General features: G+C 38.8%; 1 protein-coding gene across 3 annotated transcripts in view; it reads right to left on the reverse strand.

The window, feature by feature from the left end:
• Window positions 1–3342: 3342 nt before the first annotated feature.
• LOC109852560 (RING finger protein 44) overlaps window positions 3343–20365 on the reverse strand; it is a 30689-nt gene continuing 13666 nt past the window's right edge. For 2 of the 3 annotated variants that reach the window (XM_020423816.1, XM_020423817.1), the window contains exons 2-9: window positions 7175–7379; window positions 6951–7038; window positions 6350–6468; window positions 5164–5763; window positions 4734–4934; window positions 4356–4639; window positions 3962–4265; window positions 3343–3870 (exon numbers count right to left, since the gene is read on the reverse strand). In XM_020423816.1, coding sequence (XP_020279405.1) covers window positions 3796–3870; window positions 3962–4265; window positions 4356–4639; window positions 4734–4934; window positions 5164–5763; window positions 6350–6468; window positions 6951–7038; window positions 7175–7379 — 1876 coding nt within the window. In that variant the 3' untranslated portion in view covers window positions 3343–3795. Of the gene's footprint in view, window positions 3871–3961; window positions 4266–4355; window positions 4640–4733; window positions 4935–5163; window positions 5764–6349; window positions 6469–6950; window positions 7039–7174; window positions 7380–13825; window positions 14336–20365 lie in introns of those variants that run through there. The other variant, XM_020423815.1, reaches the window with a different exon arrangement.

A 20365-nucleotide genomic window follows, 5' to 3' on the forward strand; every position in this document is an offset into this window, starting at 1 on the left:
AAAGAGTATACACGCTCCGAGAGAGTCTCTTTATTTAAATAAAAAAAATTTAATTATTGATCCTCTGAGGTTCCCGCACAAATAAAGATATTGTGCCGTGTGTGTGTGTGTGTGTGTGTGTGTGTCGACCTGCGAAGAAAACCGAGAATCTCTTTTTGCAAGCGCGTATTTGCACGAAACAAAGTGTATGTAAAATAAAAATTTTCATATCTCGTCAAGTCGCTCCGCGACACATTCGATCGCAGGTGGACACGTTTCTAACGCGTGTTGCGCATGTTTTCCTCGTGTATATCTATACTGATCTTCGCGGCGGCAACAACACACGTACAAGCGTGCGATTGCCGCGCAAAAAAAAAAAAGAGAATTGTATTCACACTACATATTTAACGTTAAATGTGGCCTGTTCCAGTCTCGCGTTTTAAACTCGCGATGTCCTTGACACTAGACACGTTTAGCATTAAATGCGATGTAACACAAGCGTGTGTACGTGTGTGTATGTGTGTGTGTGTGTGTGTGTGTGAATACAAATCCGTGTGATATCAAGAAATATATGTACAACGCGTCGGATAAAAATCATCGGGCACGGGATACATTCTCAATATACCTCGGTATCTTTGAAAAACTTTAACTGGGGAATATAAAAATGTAAATTTCGACCGTAACGCTTCTATCGCGCGCTTCCGCGAACGTTATCGACGCACAACAGCAAAATCGTTTCTCTTAAATATGTTCGCGTTTCTTTCGATATTTTTTTTTTTTTTTTGTCGGTCGGTGTACAGAAAGGCACGCAATGAGAAATGGAAGGATACAGATCCAGAAAGAGGAAGCATGATCATCGTCGATATCACGCTCTCTCCGTGCTTTTCTCGCGAGTGTGCGTGTGCGTGTGTATGTGTGTGTGTGTGTTTTCTCCAAGTTCTTCGTGCTTGGAATAAGAGAGTCTCGATTAAAACGCGAAATATACACGCACTCTAAACACACGCGTTTTCTAATTGGGAGACGTCCAGAAGGCAACATTCCGACTAATTAGTTATCAAGGGAATTTTCTCTCTTCGGAATTGACGACATTATAATTCACAGTGGCGTGTGTATCGTATTGTTCTTGGATTGGAGTTAAAAGATAAACTAATTTAACGCAAACGACAAAAAAATCAAAACTAAAAAAAAAGTAAAAAAAAAAAAAAAAAATACGAATTGCAACAGAGATTCCGCAAAACTCGAGAGGCGTAATAAAAATTGCAATAAATATGTATAGCACTTCGTGTTGAGACACGGTTGTAAGTAATGCGCTTGTGATCGAAGCTTATAAATTATAAAATGCGTTGTGAATACACAAATTGTTTATCTATACACAGAGAGATACAATAAAAATTTCTCATTTGTTATATTACTGTATATATATATATATATATATATCCGAAAACAAAAAAAAAAAAATTTACATAAACGCATATTCAAACACAGTTTTTTTCCTTCATCCGCACATACACGCGCAACAGATATATAACACACTCATCGAATATCAATTTTATTGGAAAAACAAATCGTCAAATTGCAACTTCGACATATAGTTTGTCTTTTTTTTTTTTTTTTTTGTTGTTGATTGTTTTGCATATGCGTATTCACACACAAAAATGAGCTAACGATTTTCAAATAAACATTTGAAAATGACTATTACGTTCACAGCGATCACATATTCGAGTGTTTCTCTCTCTTTCTCTCTCTCACTTTGATTATCAGAAAATTGGAACGGAAGAGAGTATTTGTTGTTAGAAAAAGAGCACGTTAAACCGGTGTAAATATTAAATCGACTAAAAATTAATGCATACACCTCTCACACTTTATTAAATTTTGAAACATAGAAGAGATTATTTTCAACAATTCATATTTTGCCAATAACATAAAGGCTATAATCCAACAATTTATATGTGAAACACATCCTAAAAATAACAAAAATATAAACAAATCTTGATCGTCTCTCTCACTTTGCTATAAATATAAGAAAACGCTAAGATAATTAACTTAAAAAAAAGCACACTTGATTCGTGGCAAAATCTAATACCCACATCAAACAAGTTTACGAAATTTGTACAAAATATTTTTTTCAACCTAACAAAACAATTTTTTTTTTTGTTTTTTAAATGTAGTAGAGGTTTTCGATTTTTGTTTCTCGGCCAAGATTTTATACTCACGCAACATTTTTTTACGGCGTTGCTTATTTTCAGAAGTTAGTCTTAAATTAGTTTTAGTAATCGTTTGTAATTGTCTCGAAACGTCTAAATCTCGTTTTCTAGCGGGTTGTTCTTGCTTCTTATTATAGGTATGTTTATTGTTTATGAGATGTGTATATAAAAAAATATGAATCGTCTTGTTTCTTCTATTAGAGGTAGATACGCAGGAAACAGAAGCGATATTCTTACATTTTTAATTCTTGTGTGCACTTCACTATTATATGTGTGCCAGGTCATTTCTTTTTCTTTCTTTCTTTCTCTCTCTCTCTTCCTCTCTCTCTCTCTCTCTCTCTCTCTCTCTTTCTCTCTCTCTCTCTCTGGCGGTTAAAAGCAATTTTTATCGAAATTTACAGACAAGTAAATTATACACTACTCAAGTTCGAACCTCACGAAATATTAAACATACCGATCTTTATTTTTCATTTTTTTCTCAGAGAGCACGCTCAAAATAAAAATAATTTGTAATTGATTGCCCGCGAGAGAGAAGCGAATTTCGGTTTGAACACGGGTCGATAAATATTTTGTAAAATAGTTATGTGACGCGCGCATCTGATAAGATAATCCAACAACTTCTACCTACGGCACTTAAGGTGCCAAGTAACGTGAATTACTTTACACACACATACATTTCTATAATAAAATAATTAGCTGGTCTACTACAAAGACACAAGAGCCTATAACAGCAGGAAGTTACAATCTGTTTCCCTTACCTGATAATTAACCTTTTTGTTTTTTTGTTTTTTTTTTTTTTGTTTTTTTTTATTGCAAAAGAATTCTTGTCCCACATTTGGTTGAGTCCAAAAACAAAACTCTTACATTTGTACACGCACACATATATGTATAAGGATATTTATGCGAATATATATTATGTACAATTACTAAATTGTGAAAGACAAACTATAAAAAATGGAACGTTAACGAAAAGTTGCGATACTTGCATATACAGCTATTTTTTTTTTTTTTTTTTTTTTTTTTTATGTACATAAATCCGACAATGCAGCAATACAAATTAATTAATGAGCGTTAAAATATTAATTCAAGCGTTATAAACAAAAACAAGTTATAATATCCGACTTCCCCTCCCCTCCCCTCCCGTTTCATTTNNTTTTTTTTTTTTTTTTTTTGATAGGAAATGCGCCGCAACCTAACGGAACATTGAATCTAACGTCTCTTGGCTATTTCGTCGTTTTGCTAAATAATTTTTTTTTTATTGCATCTCGTTATTCCCTTTCAAGCAACCGGGAAAACGCTGCACCGCTCCGCTTTCCTGCACAACTCGATATCTCGGTTGAGATCGTACACGGAAACTTCTCACCGCCAATTCTCAACGTCATTGTCATCGGCGGTTTAAAGAATCGGTTTCAAATGTGTCGACGACGAAATTTCGTTCATCGTATTCGTCTCGCATTTCGGCGATTCTCGGACCAAAAGAAGTGACAGAAATTCTTCAACGGCACAGATTTGTGTGAAGCAGTAGCAACGCGGCGATCGGAATCTCCACAAGTAGTAGCAATACTCTCAATGGTTGCAATGCTTCGCGCTAGTGTACGTCGTCGGCTTGGCGTCAGTCACTACCACCGCTGCCGTTTCCGAAATACTCTCCGGCGTCACCGCGACATATCGGACACGTTCGGTTGGACTGTAAAATGAAGATTTGCCAAATTTTACAGATTACAACTAAAATATCAAATAAATTTTATAAAATTTTCGCAGAGAGCACCACGACTTACTTTAAGCCATTTATCGATGCATTTAGAATGAAATTCATGAGAGCACGGCAAAACACGTAGCGACTGGAGAGCCTCGAAGTCGCACATGCACACGACACAGTTCGTTTGGTCTCCCTGATGTGTTTCCGCATTGAATTTGTAAGAAGGCAGCTGTTCAACTTCCGCGCGAGTCAAACCGCGAGGTTTTGCTTCGCCCAGTCTTTCGGCCAGGGACAGCAATGCCTCGTAATTCTCCGTCACTGAATCAGGTGAGGATAATTCGGCCTGATTGTAAGGTGATAGCGGTGGATTGCTGAACATTGCTCTGCGAAATTTAACACGTCCTCGTGTTATTTGAATTAATCACTTTTGCGTGCAATCAATATTATAATATATGTCAGAACGTATTACGTACAGGAAATGTAGCAAATATCCCGGATATACAGGTGGTAATGGAGTCGTGCCTCTCCATCTGCTGAATCGCGGCCGTCGCAAAACGCTCGACGTCACTCGTCGAGTTCTGTTCTGCATCATCTCCAATTGACTGTTCCGCGTTTCCGACAGAAATATAGGCGGTGGTGTTGTGACCTGCGTGAGAGCCGGCGGCGAATACGAATGCGGTAACGGCATCGGTGCGCCAGCTGCGGCGCCCACTCTGTGATGATGATGGGATTCTATCAATTCGAGTTCAACTTCTCTCTGAAATCGAAGAGAAAAAAATGTTAGCGGTGAAAAACTGTGCGTGAAAAGTTTCAAGAGCCCAATCTATTTCACTTCTCGTTCAAATTCGCACCTGCTGAGACAATTGATGATGCGCTGTGTAATCGGTGGTATGGACGGGCGGTGGAGGCGCGTGCGTATGATGCAGCGTCGGCACGGGACCACCGGGCGGTGTTGGATATCCTCTAGAAGCGGCACCAACCAAGGAACCGACCAGACCATGTCCCGGATGTGTTGGATGAGCAGCGGAGTAATGACTGTGATGGTGCGTCACCTGATTACAGAATAAACAACTAAAACAATAGTATAAAGTAGTAACAATCGTATAAAGAAGACATCGTGTTCCGTCTGTACGTTCTTGCGTCGATAAAAACACAATTAACGTTAAAAAAAAAAGTGGATCAAAACTCATTCAATCGAAATATGCAAGCGCAAGTACAGACTGAAGCCGTAACTACTCTCATACTTTATTCAAGAAAATAAACTTGTATTAATTACAGTACCTGGCACGAGTGTCCGAATGGATGCGTTCCATGCGGTGTGTAGAGACCGTGAAGCTGGCACGGAATTCTGTAGCCTGTCGCCTGTGGATGCCACAAGGGTTCCCCGCTAACAGCGACCCCTAAGCCGGATACGCCGACTTGACCCACGTCAACGACTACCGGAGCATTCGCACCTTGCGCGGGATGATGCCCTGTGCCGCCAGCTGCCGGATGCTGATGAGGATGCGCTTGATGCGCGTTATGAATGTTGTGATGCGAATTGTGAAGACTGTGAGAGCCGTGGATGTTGTGATGCGAATTGTGGAGGCTGTGATGGGAATTGTGAATGCCCTGATGTGGATTGTGACTCGGTAGGAACGGATACGAGAGCCCGAACGAGTCCGCGTAACGTTGATAGCGATTCCTGATCGTCGGACTGCCTCGGGTGGACATGTGATTGCGGGGGGAGCGTCGCTGATGAGGCGCAACTCCGAATTCCCAAGGCGGCGGAGTTGTGTGGAGAGGCGGTGTTGGTGCCGGCGGCGTCGTCTCCCGGACCTCTATCCCGGATACGGCGCCGTTGCGAGATATTCGACGACGCTTCCTCGACGGCGACTCGCTCTGAAAAATAATCTCGATTGTTTTTACTCGATCCCGCGATTTGCTTTCGTTTCGTAGTAGTAGCTTACGTAGTACTTTTCGAAAAACAAATCTTATCGTCGTTTGTCGTCAAGATCGCGCGCGCGAGAGATTTGCACGGTCGTATCGTTATAAATAATCAAAATCTCTTTCGTTCTCATGTAAAAGACTCGCGAAATCAAGTTTCAAACATATTCTTCGCGTCTTTTATTGACGTGGCAACCAGAGAGTTCTTGTTTTTCCACCGAATTCTTTTTCACCGGAAAACAAAAGAAAAAACGCTATATAAATTGTTAGAAAAAAAAAAAAAACAAAAAGTCTCTTTTCGAACTTGGGTTTTGAAAAAATAGAAAACAACACACACTATTACATAGCGAGTAAAATAAGTTGCCGATCTCCGGGATTGTTACCGTTTTTTACTTCACTTGTTTTTTTTTCTTCTGTCAAAACAATCAGTTCTCGTTTCTCGTTTCGAATTATTCAACAGATATATTGACAATGAAGTCATGTGTGAGTGTTTTCCTTATCACATCATCATAATACATTCAAAACAAAACAAAACGCTCACCTTTCTGCCATCGTCCTGACTAGGCTGTCTGTAATACGGCGGCGACGGTTGGATCTGCATGTTGGGGCTCAGAGGTAGCTGATTCGTGGCTGAAAGGAACGAAGTTCCCCTAAATTCCTCTTCACAGAATTGCATAAAGAGAGGAAGAGAAAGCAGAACACTGATATCGAGACTATTGTCGTTTATTAATGATCGACCTTAATTCGTTAATCGATTTTTTGTTGTTGTTTTACACCCTAAAAGTGAAACGTTTAGGTATGACGGCGTTTGACACGTTCGCGACGGGTTGTACCACCGGTGGTACATTCTTCTTTCACAAAAATCAGAGCCCGTCGCGAACGTGTTAATTCGACTCGAGAAATTGTTGAAAAAACATTTTGCCAAAACTTCTCTTTCTTCAATGAATATCTACTAATGTGACGTGTGAATGTTTGTTTAACAGAAGAGAGGACAACAGGTTTTACACATAAAATTCTATCTTTAACGAATTTTCAAAGAGAGAGTTTTCATTTTACGTGCTGAACAAAAAATTAAATCCAAATGTTCAGAATTAGGGTCAAAATAACCTCCTGACAGACTCGTAGACAGTCGGGAGAAATACCTTGAGAGGTTCTGCGATACTCCATGTCCACACCGCTGGCTCCGAGGCCGGGACTCATGTTCAATATAGGTCCGCGCATCGTGTTCTCCTGAAATCGCGTTGGCGCAATTAAGCAATTTTCTCGCAAGCGTAGACGGATACCGGAGAAAGATTATAGTGCGTATGGGTATATATATATATATATAAAGTGTGTGTGTGTGAGAGAGAGAGAACTCCGTGTTCACCTGTCCGCAGATATTGATGTGCAACGGCGGTGAATTGGCCGGCGGGCCTACCCCAGGTTCCTGGGGGAAGTGCGGCGGCGGGCCCCTCGTCTGCGGACTGTGCTGCGGGGGTGGTTTGTATCCCACGCTGGATCCACCCACGTTCCCGTGATAGGAAACCTCTTTGCCGGCCGGTCCGGAGGACGTGTCAACCCCTGGGCAATCCCTGCGCGTACGTGGAGAAATATAAGTGGGTGGTTGCAGTATATGTACAATATCTTGTACACATAAATGTATATATAATAATAAATATATATATATGTGCGAGAGAAGAACGGTATGTACGTTGCGCACGTTACGGAAAATATACGTAATAAATTTGCGCGATACATATATATATATATATATATACACGCCGAGAGAGCGTTCTCGAAGTGATAACTCGGCTTAAACCGCTGATAGCGGCCGCACTCGTAATAGAAATGAGTCACGTATCCTATGCGCCGCGCGTACACGACGCGAGGATCTTCCGACGCAGGCCGGTCCATCGATCTTGACTGCAAACCCTCGTAAACGACGAGTGTGTCGCGAAGAAACTTTCGCGGATCTTATAACAATATCGTAACGCGAATGTGCGAAGAGCGACGTTCGAAGTGAAGTTTGTGCGCGAAATGTTGAACGGGAGAGAATTGCGACGTTTATTCTTAATTAATTAAATCCTCTTAACTTTTGACTCTCGAGCAGACGAACGCGTCGAATTTTATCGACAAAATTCGAATTTGCAATATTTGCGATCGATTTTAGCGTTTTTTTTCCAAACGTGGAAAAGTTGAAAAAAAAAACTCAAACGATTTGCGACGTCGCGATTGCGCGAAAATCGCAAGCTTAACACACTCGAAACGGCTTGCAATTAAGCAAGCATCTTTCCGTGAGCGATTATGAAAGTCGCAGTCATCAGAATTATAACGATAGCAACCAACGCCCGGTTGTGCTGCGATGTCTGACAACTCGCGAACAACGGTCGTTATTACGAGCAGCAGCAGCAGCGCGCTGCTGGTAACCACACACCACCGAGGCAAAAATTACGTCGCGCCGCGCGTTACGTATTTTAGAAACAACGAAAAAAAAATCATCGTTACACGTCTCCTCGTGTTCTCTTCCTTCCGTCATTTTCCTTCCTGATAAATATTAATTTAATTTTTCATTAAAATAAAAGTTGCAACGAGAGAGAAGTCTCTTTCTCTTTCTCTCTCGCGAGAAAAAAACTGAATAAATTCGCAATATACACGTATACACGTGTAAAATCTCCGCTAAACAAACTACTCTTCTCTCTCATTCTTGTTTTTCGAGCTATTTATAAAATTGATAAAATTAATCAGCACACATTTATTACATATTTTATAAAATCATGAAAAACACATTTTAGTCTCTCCCTCTTCCTGTTCGCAAATATTTAAAACGACGAGGATTTTCACGAATGTGTATATACGTACTCTTTGCAACAATAAAGAGCTTTATAAATGAATTATCCTCTCGGATCGCAAACATCAGTTGAGATAAATAAATGCAAGACTGTAACCGCGTTTTTTTTTACAAACGCGCGCCCGCGTGTCGTCTTGCGAGATTTTTGTTTTATTTCGCGTCGAGAATTTAATTCAAATTTTCGTTATTGTCGCATATGTTTGTCCGTTGTCGCGAAGTTGAACGTTTTTTTCACGACGGTGAAAAATTTACGTCGGGGCCAATTTTACTCACACTCTCCTGCACTTATCGGCGACACCATTTGAGAGTCGCATCTTGAATTCTCTTCGTTAAGCGAAAAACCGACTCTACCTACGTACTTCGCGCGAGAGAGAGTTCGTCACCGAATTCGCGACTGAAAGAATATCCGATATCCGCGGGCTCACCGAACACTTTCTATGTGTTTGCTTGACCTACAAGCACGGACGAATAAATTGACCGTGATAAGTTATAACGATTCAACAACAAACCGGAGAGCGCTATTTATTTATTTCTGTTATAACCGCGGATTAATTTATTGTTACACAATATACGAAATGTAAAATCCGACCGTTTTCGACGTCATAAAGAATACATGCATCAATGAAAACCGAGCTGCTGTAACGTTACATAATGCACGTGGCAGTATAGTCGCGAAATAGTCACACTTCTCTCTCTCTCTCTCTCTCTCTCTCTCTCTCTCTCTCTCTCTCTCTCTCTCTCTCTCTCTCTCTTTTGTAATACATGATGTAACAATGCCATTTACATAATTTCGTCAATGTACAGCGTGTATTTATTTATACCGCGACTCGGTGGTGGCACATCGGTTNACGAAATGTAAAATCCGACCGTTTTCGACGTCATAAAGAATACATGCATCAATGAAAACCGAGCTGCTGTAACGTTACATAATGCACGTGGCAGTTAAAACTAAATTTTTTTAAAGATTTGTTTCTCTCTCTCTCTCTCTCTCTCTCTCTCTCTCTCTCTCTCTCTCTCTCTCTCTCTTTCGTTTGTAATACATGATGTAACAATGCCATTTACATAATTTCGTCAATGTACAGCGTGTATTTATTTATACCGCGACTCGGTGGTGGCACATCGGTTTTACTTTTGTCCGCTATGTTTTATTTAAACTAACTTTCGCTCGTGAAAAAAACAAAATCAGAAAACCGATGGACGTATATATATAAATTTTGTTTTGAAAAACTATCGCGGCGCGCGTTTTCTTGCCCTTTTAATTCTTTTATCGCGCGATCTTTCAGGTGAATCTAACTAACCATATATACTATATATATATATATATCGTACCCGTTTTTAAAACGTTGCATTTTTTAACGAAAAAACATCACGAGCGTTGCGGCTTTGAACAGTCGCTGACATTGAACGGTCGCTCGAGTTTATTTAACTGACGCGGAGCGATATTTTATTCATAAACAACATTCATTCACACGATCAATTGATTCTTTTATATTTTATTCGACGAGAAAATGACGTTTTTTTGATGGACTTTTTTTTTTTTTTACAGGTTTCTAACCACCAGTCACAGAACGTGAGGTTTATTTTTACATCAGGCACGGCAAAGGCTAAGTCGCTTGCGTATTCACGAGAGACTCGAAGGAAGAAATTGAAATGTGTGGTTCGAGTATATAAAGAAAAGAAGAGCGAAACACGTATGTGTATATGTGTGTGTGTGTGTATGTGTGCGCAAAACTGATAAGTATATACGAGCGAGCATGCCATATAAATTGTAGATAATCACTTGAAAATATATAATGTAACGAGAAATGTTTAAGGAAAATATAAAAAATATGTTGAAAAGCGCACGTTATATATAAAACTATTATACACACGCTCTCTCGATGCGACAGAGTCAATTGGCGGGGCTTAACAACTTCCAAAGATGTCGATGTCATGCGTCAGTGCCACAGCGACGAGATCGCATCAGTTTGAAAAAAACAACTACGCGTCGTGTGATAAAACATGAACAATTTTATGGCTGATATTAGAAAAAAATGATAAAGTTTGAATTGCATTAATAAAATATTTGATAATTTGTTATTATACAGCGTGTACTATTTACAACATATGAATTTGTATATACATATATATGTATATATATATATATATATATGTATACAAGCAGAGCTTCTCTCTGACAGTTCAATTCAAATTGAACGCACGAACTAAACATTTGTTTCTTTTTGCATGCAACTTGCAATTTTTTTCTTTTTTTTTTTTTTTTTTTTTTGACGTGCAGGATGTCGTCAACCGACTACTTCCTTTCAGTTGATACGTAGGTACTACGTGATTGGCATAACGTAAAGAGGTGTTTGAACACAATAGTAAGTATTGATGATATTTCTGATTAAGAAACACAATTATGACCGTATATCACGTTTCGACACTCGCATAAAGTTGCAAATACGCTGCGTCATGCAATCGCATGTGAAAATAACTCGCGCAAATCGCGCAAAGATTTACCTCCATTTCTCCGTCCGTTCTAATTTCGCTCGGCGTATAAAAAAGTTAACGCTTTTTGAAAAATAATTTTTTTCGATTTTTTTTTTTTTTTTTGGTTCGAATTACGATAATCCGCGTACGCGAGAGAACAAGATGTTTTGAGGGTTCTGCCTGCGTGATCTCAATGATGACGCGGATTCAACGATTGAATTTTTTGTGGAAATCGAATTTGTTTTTCCACGAAAATCCTGCTTCTAAGGAAAGATCCGAATCCTGTCACTAAAATCAGAGAACAGAGAGTTTAAACCCGGGAAATATACGAGAGAGAGAAGATCCAACGGGAATCGAAATTCGAATCGAACGATTTTCGGCGTAAATCCCGAAGGCTGCGTCTACACACACACACACACACACACACACACACACACACACACGTGTGCGGGGCAGATATAAATGGTTTGTATCTAATGAAAATCCAGAGCGCGCACCAAAAACACACACAGAACGAGACTATGCTGCGTGCGCGCGTTTTACGCGGCGAGCGAGAGAGAAGGAAAATCGATAAACCGATTTAATTGGCGGTAGGCAGATAGAACCGGGAGCGGGGTCGAACGCGAGTTTTCGCGAAAAGGATCGGAGTGCGAACATGGAAATAAAGCGCGTTCGTTGCGCACTCGCGGCGAACATCATCCGCTCGTCGCGCAACGCTCGCTCGCTCGCGCACGCACGCACGGCTGTTGATTATCGTCGATTAGAGAGAATCGTCGACTCTTCAATGTCGGTCTCCTCTGAAAGTTAAATACGCACGTTGTATATAGAATCCACGGAGCCTGGTCTGTGAACGCGCGTTTCGTGTTTTATATATTATATACATAAAAAAAAAAAAAAAAAAAAAAAAACCGTGCACGTCGCGCGAGTTTGCGCGCGGACGGCACTTTCGCTTAAGCCGTGCTAAAGCCGGTGACGTTTAATGCACAAGTGCGCAACGTCGAATAATGGTAAAGTGGCACGAGAATTTTTGCCGCGCGAGGAAAAAAAAAACAAAAACACCACCGATCTCCGCCCGTTAATGAAACGCGTGTCGACTTCTGAGCGATACGAAGAGGGGGATCGCGAGAGAGCGCGTTTTACAACGGACATCGAAAAAGAAAAAAAAAACGGAATTTTATTTATTTCGAACTTTCTCTCATAAAGCGAGACAGAAAGTCCGTGAAAATTGTGGAAAGATTTTCTCCGGATCGTCGCGCAAAATCGTACCTATTATCGGACGAATATTTACCGCGATAGAATTTTCGTCATCGAAAATAGATTTCGAGTGCAAAAGAATTTTTCAGTTATCGAAGATTTATACTCCATTCCTATTTCGTATTGTGTGATTAAAATTAACGATTGAAATCTATCGACTACCTTTACGAGAAAATTCGCACAAAGCTAACGAGACATTTACGTCAAATCGGGGCTAGTTGCGTTGCGTGCTTTTATTTACGTGCTTTTTTCCGATTTTTATCGATTTTTTCTTTTTCTTTTTCAAAAGAAGAAGACGAAAGAAATAATCGATTCCAAAAAAGTACACAACAGAGCGACCACCGAGATATGCCAGTTTAAGGAGCAATGCGAGAGATCTTTTATTCGACCGTTCCGTATATTACAGACCTGATGTAACGTCGAGGCGCGTTCTCTGTGTAGTTTTTCTAACAAAGCCCGTCATTTATAAAAGTTCTCTGTCATCGAGCGAACGATCTTATCGTGGATTATACGCGTATTATACGTTAAGTTCAAGTGTTAAAAACCAGCAGGCACCCAGGCGAGCAAAGTGTTAAACAATATATATATATATATATGTCTATAACAATTTTGTTATTAGTATTTCTTACGTAGAAGATTAAAAAAAAACCATGACTAGATTTATCACTGTGATTAATGTAGAAAAACTTTTTAATATCTGTTCGAGAAAAATGTGGCGTAACATCTATCATGCGATTATTTAAAAGTCAGTAACAAATCTTACAAAGCCTCACATAGGCATACGTGTGTCTTAATTGCATAATAATTATAAAATATAATTATATGTAGTAAAATTATGAGATATATATATTTCGAACAGAAAAAAACATTGTGTGTGCATGTTTCTTCTCCGATAAAATTCCAGCAAAATTATCAAACTGAAAGTAATCCAGGCAACGTAAGATAAACGTTCCAATGACCGGGCAAGCACCACTGGTCGGAGACATCTTGTTAAAGAAACAATTAGGACGAAGTACACATGTAAAGTGAAGAAACTAATATTTAAAAACATAAATCTTAAAACATTTGAAATATAAAAAATTATCTCTAGTTTGATATATTTAATCATTATTTCTTCAATGTGTACGAACGTGTCCGCGACCGTTGGATCCGGTTGTTGGGACATTTACCTTAAACAACGTTTGAATAAAAAAAACAAAATCAACAAATTGGAAAGGCATTCTTCTGTTACAAAGTGCTTCTATTACAACAATAACATGATAAAAATCATCCCCGTAAACCAAAAAACAAACAAAAAAAAAAAGAACTTAACCGACAGTTTGCAAAATATGACATTTGTGTCATATTCAGTGTATCGCCTGAGTTCCTATATACGTTTTTCCAAATCGTCAAAATCGAAACACATACGCACGGTGCGCGGATATTTTGCAACGCAGCCTAGAGTCGCGCAGCTTCGTTATATACCCATTGTGATTGTGATATCGCGCCGGACACTGGCGATGTGAGTGTTCCTTGCTGCCGGCGGCGTATTGTTGGGGCTGCTGATGCTGTCCGTGCGGATGCCATCCGTTGCGGGGATGCGACGGCGCCGGGGCGCGCGCGTGCGGCCCCGACGGTGCGCCATTCGCCACCACGGTTCTGTAACGTCCCTGCATGCTAGCCAGGCAACGATGCTGATGACTCCCGGGACCATTCATTCTTCTTCACACCCCCTCCCGTCTATATTTTCTCCTTTATTTATCTGTCTTCCTCTTTCCTTTCTCTATCTTTATCTCTCTCGCCTCTACTCCTCGTCGTCGTCGTCCGTCGTCGTTGTTCTGATAATCGCACTTGACGAGAAGGTTAAATTCCTCAGTCGGTATCGCTGATGTCGCGCGAGCAACGCCAACCAGCTGTCCTCGGCTGCGCGTTCTCTCGCCTCTGAGACGTCACGCCGATGATCGGCCGAAAGGTACCTGGCGAGGTATTTAAACGACGTTACCTAGCCGGGACACAGACGCTTAGAGTGGATGCGACAGTTCTCTTTCTCTCTCTCTCTCTCTCTGCCTCTCTCTCTCCCTCTCTTTTGTCTTCTTTCTTTTCCCTCTTTGTCTAACCCATCCCCGACACTTGATGTTTCGAAACACGAGACGCGTCGGAGGAACGAATCCGAGCTTTGGCCGCGCCACAAAGCGAGCGAGATATAAACCGAATATCGATACTTGACCTACGATATTTCGAGAGTTCACCATGGTAACTCATTTGATTATGTATCGTGCCAATTTTTTGTGTTTTGGAGAAGAGCTATTAAATTTTGTGCGCGCGCAAAGTACGCAAATTAATTTTCGCGAGAAAATAATCGATAATATCCTTACTATCCTTATTTCTGGTATTGAACGAGAGGGTCAAAAGTTTTATGTTTTCTTTTTCGCAAATATTTTACGATAACGTCACAAAAAATGTTAATAATAAATGAAACGGAAAATATCTAAAAGTCGTATATAAAGCGCCGTGAAAAAAAAAAAAAAGAAAACATGCCTCGTGCGCTACGAACTTATTCGAAGTCTATTAGGAGAGACATGTTTGGTGATAAAAAAAAAGAGACTTAAAATACAAATGGATGTCGACTATGCAATCAATTGATTTTCTTGGCAACTAGATCGGACGCGTTCCTCGACGGTTCTCTATCGCGATGCAAATACGCCCGCAATTCTCGAATCACTTTTTCATTGCATTGAACATCCTAATCACCTTCGCGCAATCTTCAATTTTCCCTCGCTCGTTTTTCGTTATGCAGCGTTAGTAAACCCAGTGTTGTTAAAACATGTACATCTTTCATGCGCGCGATCATGCGCGTCGTTTCTAATAATTATGTATCTACGGTCGTATTCAAATTGTAAAACTCAAGTTTATTTTAAAAATTTGAAGAAAAACCTTGTTATTATCAAACCTTGTTAATATCAATTATATTATATAAAATACACATAAAAATATAAAATGTATTACATAAATGTATGTGTATTTTATATAAATATAAAAAATATATATGTAAAATTTATAATATTTATAATACTTATAATATATGTGAAATATGTATTATATAAATGTTTAGCATGTACGTATTATATATTTGATTTTTTTAAGAAATAAAAATCGAAAAAAACTACCGCTATCATAATATATCAAAGAGTAACGATATATAAAATTTTTTAATTATTCAAAGAGCTTTTAGTAATTTATAGCAAATTGTTAAATACGACAATTTTTGGAAAACTCATATTTTTATGTTATAATTTTATTCATTTTTATTTTTATATATTAAACATCTTATTTTTTGCTCGCTATCAGACCTTTATTATTACTTTTTACTTTTGTTACATACAACTACGAGCGTTTCTTTGTTTTATCGTTTTCTTTGGAAAACTCATTTTCTCTAATAAGTGTTTTATTTAACAACAACAAAAAATTGAACTCTACCTCGATATTCATGTTTTTACCAACACTAGGTTCGTTATAAAGCAGTTTTGAAAAGGAGCAACTATGCAAATCGTATTCAAGAAATAAAATAACGTTGGCGAAGTCACATAATGCGATATTATTTATGTTGCTAATTTGCGGAAATATGTTTCTTCGTTACTTGTGAATTTTTTTCTCCGATCAATAACTACTTCGAAAACGAAACAAAGACATGTCTGTCTAACAAGCGAGTAAAGTAGCAACATCAGTGCTTTGTGCATCGCGCGACTCAAAAAAAAGGGAACCCGAAAATACATGAAACTTAAACAGCATGTAAGACACTTTTGGCAAACGGCAATCTTTTTTCGCGAAATACACTTTTCATCCAATGAGAAAATGTTTTGAATGAAACACACCTCGAAGAGAATTGCAAACGTCTCAAGTTCGTGAGGGCTCTCCACGTATTTTATTTATCATTTCAATGACTGTGCTCTGTGCAAACGTGTAGTAAAATTCAGAATTACTTTTTTTATGTTTATTCCAGTACACATTTATTTACTTGTTTTATTTAACATCGAAATAAAATAAGTTGAATAATTTTATGAAAAATATATCGTCGCGTTTTAAAAAATATTGATGAAGAGATGAAACTAGAACGCAATTTTTTATTCAACACCGCGTGTGTAGAGAGAAAAGAAATCAATGAGAAGAGAATTAATGCGCAATAAAACGTAAACTTGCTCGCTTGTGCCGGAAATTTTTTACGTTGAAACTCTTACATGAGAATCCAAAACTTCATGTTTCTCAAAAGTTCCCTTTTAGAAAATATGTGATGATAAGTGTAGAAAAAAATGTTAACAAAGTGTCTCTAGAGGTGGAAACAAAGGTCTGAACACAAGCGCTCCTTTTCAACAGCTCGCTGACACGCAAAGCACACAGGCACATTTCGAACATTTAGTTCTAAAGCAGAAGCGCAAGGATCGTACACACACGTAACAAAAAAAAATTAAAAATGCTGCTCCGATAGATTCTTATAATGAATATCTGCGTAATAAAAAATCTAGCAATTAGTCTCCGCAACAAGAGAGAGAGAGAGAGAGAGATACTCGAAAATAATGCACAGATGGTCACGGAGACATGTGTGTGTACAGGGATTGAAAACCGGGAAGGGGAGAAATATAAATTCGCGTGGGAAGTGAGAGTTTTTCGCTACTTGTAAGACGCGCGAGCGACGTTTACCGCACCACGCGGGTGACGTAAAAGCGCTAACTATACGTAAGAATAATTTACACACGCCAGGGATTCCCACTGTCACCTCGTTTTGCGAACCCCTTCCCACCAAGACACGTGTCCCAAGGTGCAAACGAGAAAAAGAGGATAAAGAACAAAAAAAAACAAAACAAACAAATTACTTTTGTATTAAAAATGTTAAATTAACGTGTTGTATTATGTAACATATCTCTGGATCATCGCCCCACCCATTTGGAATCCCCTCCGAAGAAGAATCTACGCAAAAGGAACGGGGAAAAAATGGTTTGACACACAAGTGAAAAAGCACACATTGGATACACTTAATTTCAATGCGGTGTGAGTAATGTTAAGGGTGAGCGATGTTAAACACACAAGTGTATCGGAGTGAGGAAGGGAGATAGGAAAAATGACTCTCTTGACCGGATACGCTCGATTCACGAACGCGTGAATAATTGAATACCGTAATTTCCGCGGGAGAGAGCGCGCGAACCACTTTGACAATGTGGAAACGTAATGCGGAAAGTGACGTATTTACGTTTGATAATTTTAACGTCCCGTAATTGGCAACAAAATTTACGTAACCTATTCTCCCAACCGCGCGTTTTACATATTGCATATTACACACACACCGTGTGTTCGCGCTTGAAAAATCGTGTCGTGTTAATTCTCGCTGTTTTGTTTCGATTGACTCGCACGCGTGAATTCTTCTCGCACGTGTTTTTCTATTAAAAAAAAAAAAAACGTGAAATTCCAATAACAAAACGCAAATTAATTTTTCAATCGATTCCGCGCCAGAAAAATCACACACACACACACACACACCGCGCGTCACTCCGCGCGGTTCAAGTTTGAATAAATCACGAACCGTCGATAAACATAACTGCAAATGACCCATTTGATCTTTTTTGGCGAGACCTTTTATTGCGGTATTGAAAACAATTTGCTACGTGGTTATTGTGTCGCGCGATAATCAAATATGTCGCGATCTTTCATAATCTTTTGCAACGTGAAAAAACCGTGACAAATTTGCACGAAAACTCATTAAAAATCACTATCAAATAATCGAAATGTTCGAGAAGCTTCGAAATAACCGAAAAAAAAAAACGTCAAATAAAGCAAAGATTATTAAATACGCTCGCAACAATTGCGGATAAAACGCGAGTTAAGACGAGCCGGGTGTGGTAGGCGATTAACGTCTCGTTTAGCCAAACGGTTTGCTAAACTACGAAGCGAAATGACTGTTTTCGAGTCATTAGCTTTGCTACCATCGTAAATAATCGTTGTTGAAACTTTAGTCTCTTCGAGAATGTTGCGTCAAGCAATAAAACGAAAATTACTGTCTACACTTCAAGGAAAGAAGAAGTCTAAAGGAAGATACTTCTGCGCGTCCGCAAGACTTCTGTCTACTTGCTGTTTGTTACAAAGACGCGTTCCTTTTTTTACGCGTATTTTCTAGCGCCACATTAAATTCTTCATATATTACGCATGTGTGTCGCGTGTGCATTTTCATTTACAGCGCGCGCACATGTACACACAAATACGCATACACGCAAATCGATGTAATTTCACTGATTTTAATCGGGGGTGGATAACAGTAATTTAATAATATACAGTAATGATATAAATTTCCATGATAATTGTTTCAAACGTGACAATTAATATTTTACCTCGCGCGCGCACACAAGATGAGAAATAAAATTGTGTATATAGCGAAAGCTATTTTGTCAAACGCAATTGAAATTTAACAAAGGAAGTCTTAAATGAGCAAACAAATCAGCTAAAATCTAACAATGAATAGAATTTTATCAATATAATATTTTTATAAGCTATTTTTTTTTATTTTTTTTTTTATTTTTTTTCAAATGTTCGTATCTCGAACTCTCATTAGCGAAAAATTGATTCCTGCATTATGTTCGAAGTGTCGATATTTTTAATTCGACATAACGGTAGTGAGGCGTCATGTATATATACCTTTCAATTTGGCGAGAACAATGCCATCCGGCTGGATAGATAGTTAAAACTCTGTGTGTGTGTGTGTGTGTGTGTGTGTGTGTGTGTGTGTGTGTGCTTGTGTAGTTGCATCGTTCTGTTTGCATTACTGGACGATGCGATGGTGAAGAACGTTCTCTCAGGATTCTCTCGCGGCTCGCCGATCACTTTTTGGACCTTTTTGGGTCTGAAGAACCAACCATGGCATCGGCATGCCAAGCCGCCCTGTGGATCTCGACACGAGTCCGAAGAACCGATTAAGTGAACCGGAATATCCACAGGCCCCGTTGCTTTGGGTCTTCTCCCTTTCCCTCTTTCTCTCTCTCTCTCTCTCTCTCTCTTTCTCTCTTTCTCTCTCCGTTTTCGTGCGGACCCCGTTTGCGTGTACAAGGAAAAAATATTTGTGGAGCCCTGGACGATAACCGTAAGCTCGCCGTATTATTTTTAGGCAAGCCTTTCCGAGCTCGGTTTTGTTGCTCAATGTTATCGACATGACAAACAATAAGTAAAAAAAAAAAAAACAAACCTGTCTAAAGAGATATGCTTCTTTTAAAAATTTGTTTACTCTTGTAAGAGCTTTTAAATATTCTACGCTATATGAACGAGGATTTTCGAAACAAACGATTAAGTCAAGAACTTTCCTTTTTTTTTCTTTTTTTTTTTTTTACAAAAATTGAAGGATTTTTTTTTCTGCTAAACTCGTATTCTTATTATTTTTCTTCACACTCTTCTGCAGTCGTATCTAAAAATGAACTTCTCGTTAAAGATACAAAATGCAGAGAGGAAATGTAATTAAAAAAATTAATTATTAATGTAATTAACTTGATGATTAATTAATGATTAATCTAATACAAAGCTGTTAATTAATTGCTGGTAGCAATTTCATTCTGCTTTACGTCACAAGAAAATTATGAAGCGTACATATAGTTCTATGAAAAATACAGCGCAAGGAAAATAATTTTCTTAGATCGAAGAGAACGATAAAATCAGAAACGAAAAACCAATAACATACACATGTACTGAGAAAGAGAGAAATTCACACTGAGAATAAACTAATATAAAATATCTTTTAGAAAGCACATTCACTCACGCGTTTCGAGATGCGAAATCTGTCACGCAAATTCAGTTCTTATCGACTGGCAAATATTCGCTATCCATAATAATCCCGTCATTGGCAAACAAAAACTTTGCGGTAAAAAAAAGTGCTATCGCACGCGGAGATGCTTTCCATTTGTGCGAACGCGCGAAATTTGCGTCCAGAATGCGCGCTTGCTGTATATTAATCTTGATATAATATCTCGAGCTTACATACGCACAAATTGCAGAATG

This window comes from Pseudomyrmex gracilis, unplaced genomic scaffold, assembly GCF_002006095.1.
Source record: "Pseudomyrmex gracilis isolate BER0280 unplaced genomic scaffold, ASM200609v1 scaffold_31, whole genome shotgun sequence".
Classification (NCBI taxonomy): Eukaryota; Metazoa; Arthropoda; class Insecta; order Hymenoptera; family Formicidae; genus Pseudomyrmex; species Pseudomyrmex gracilis.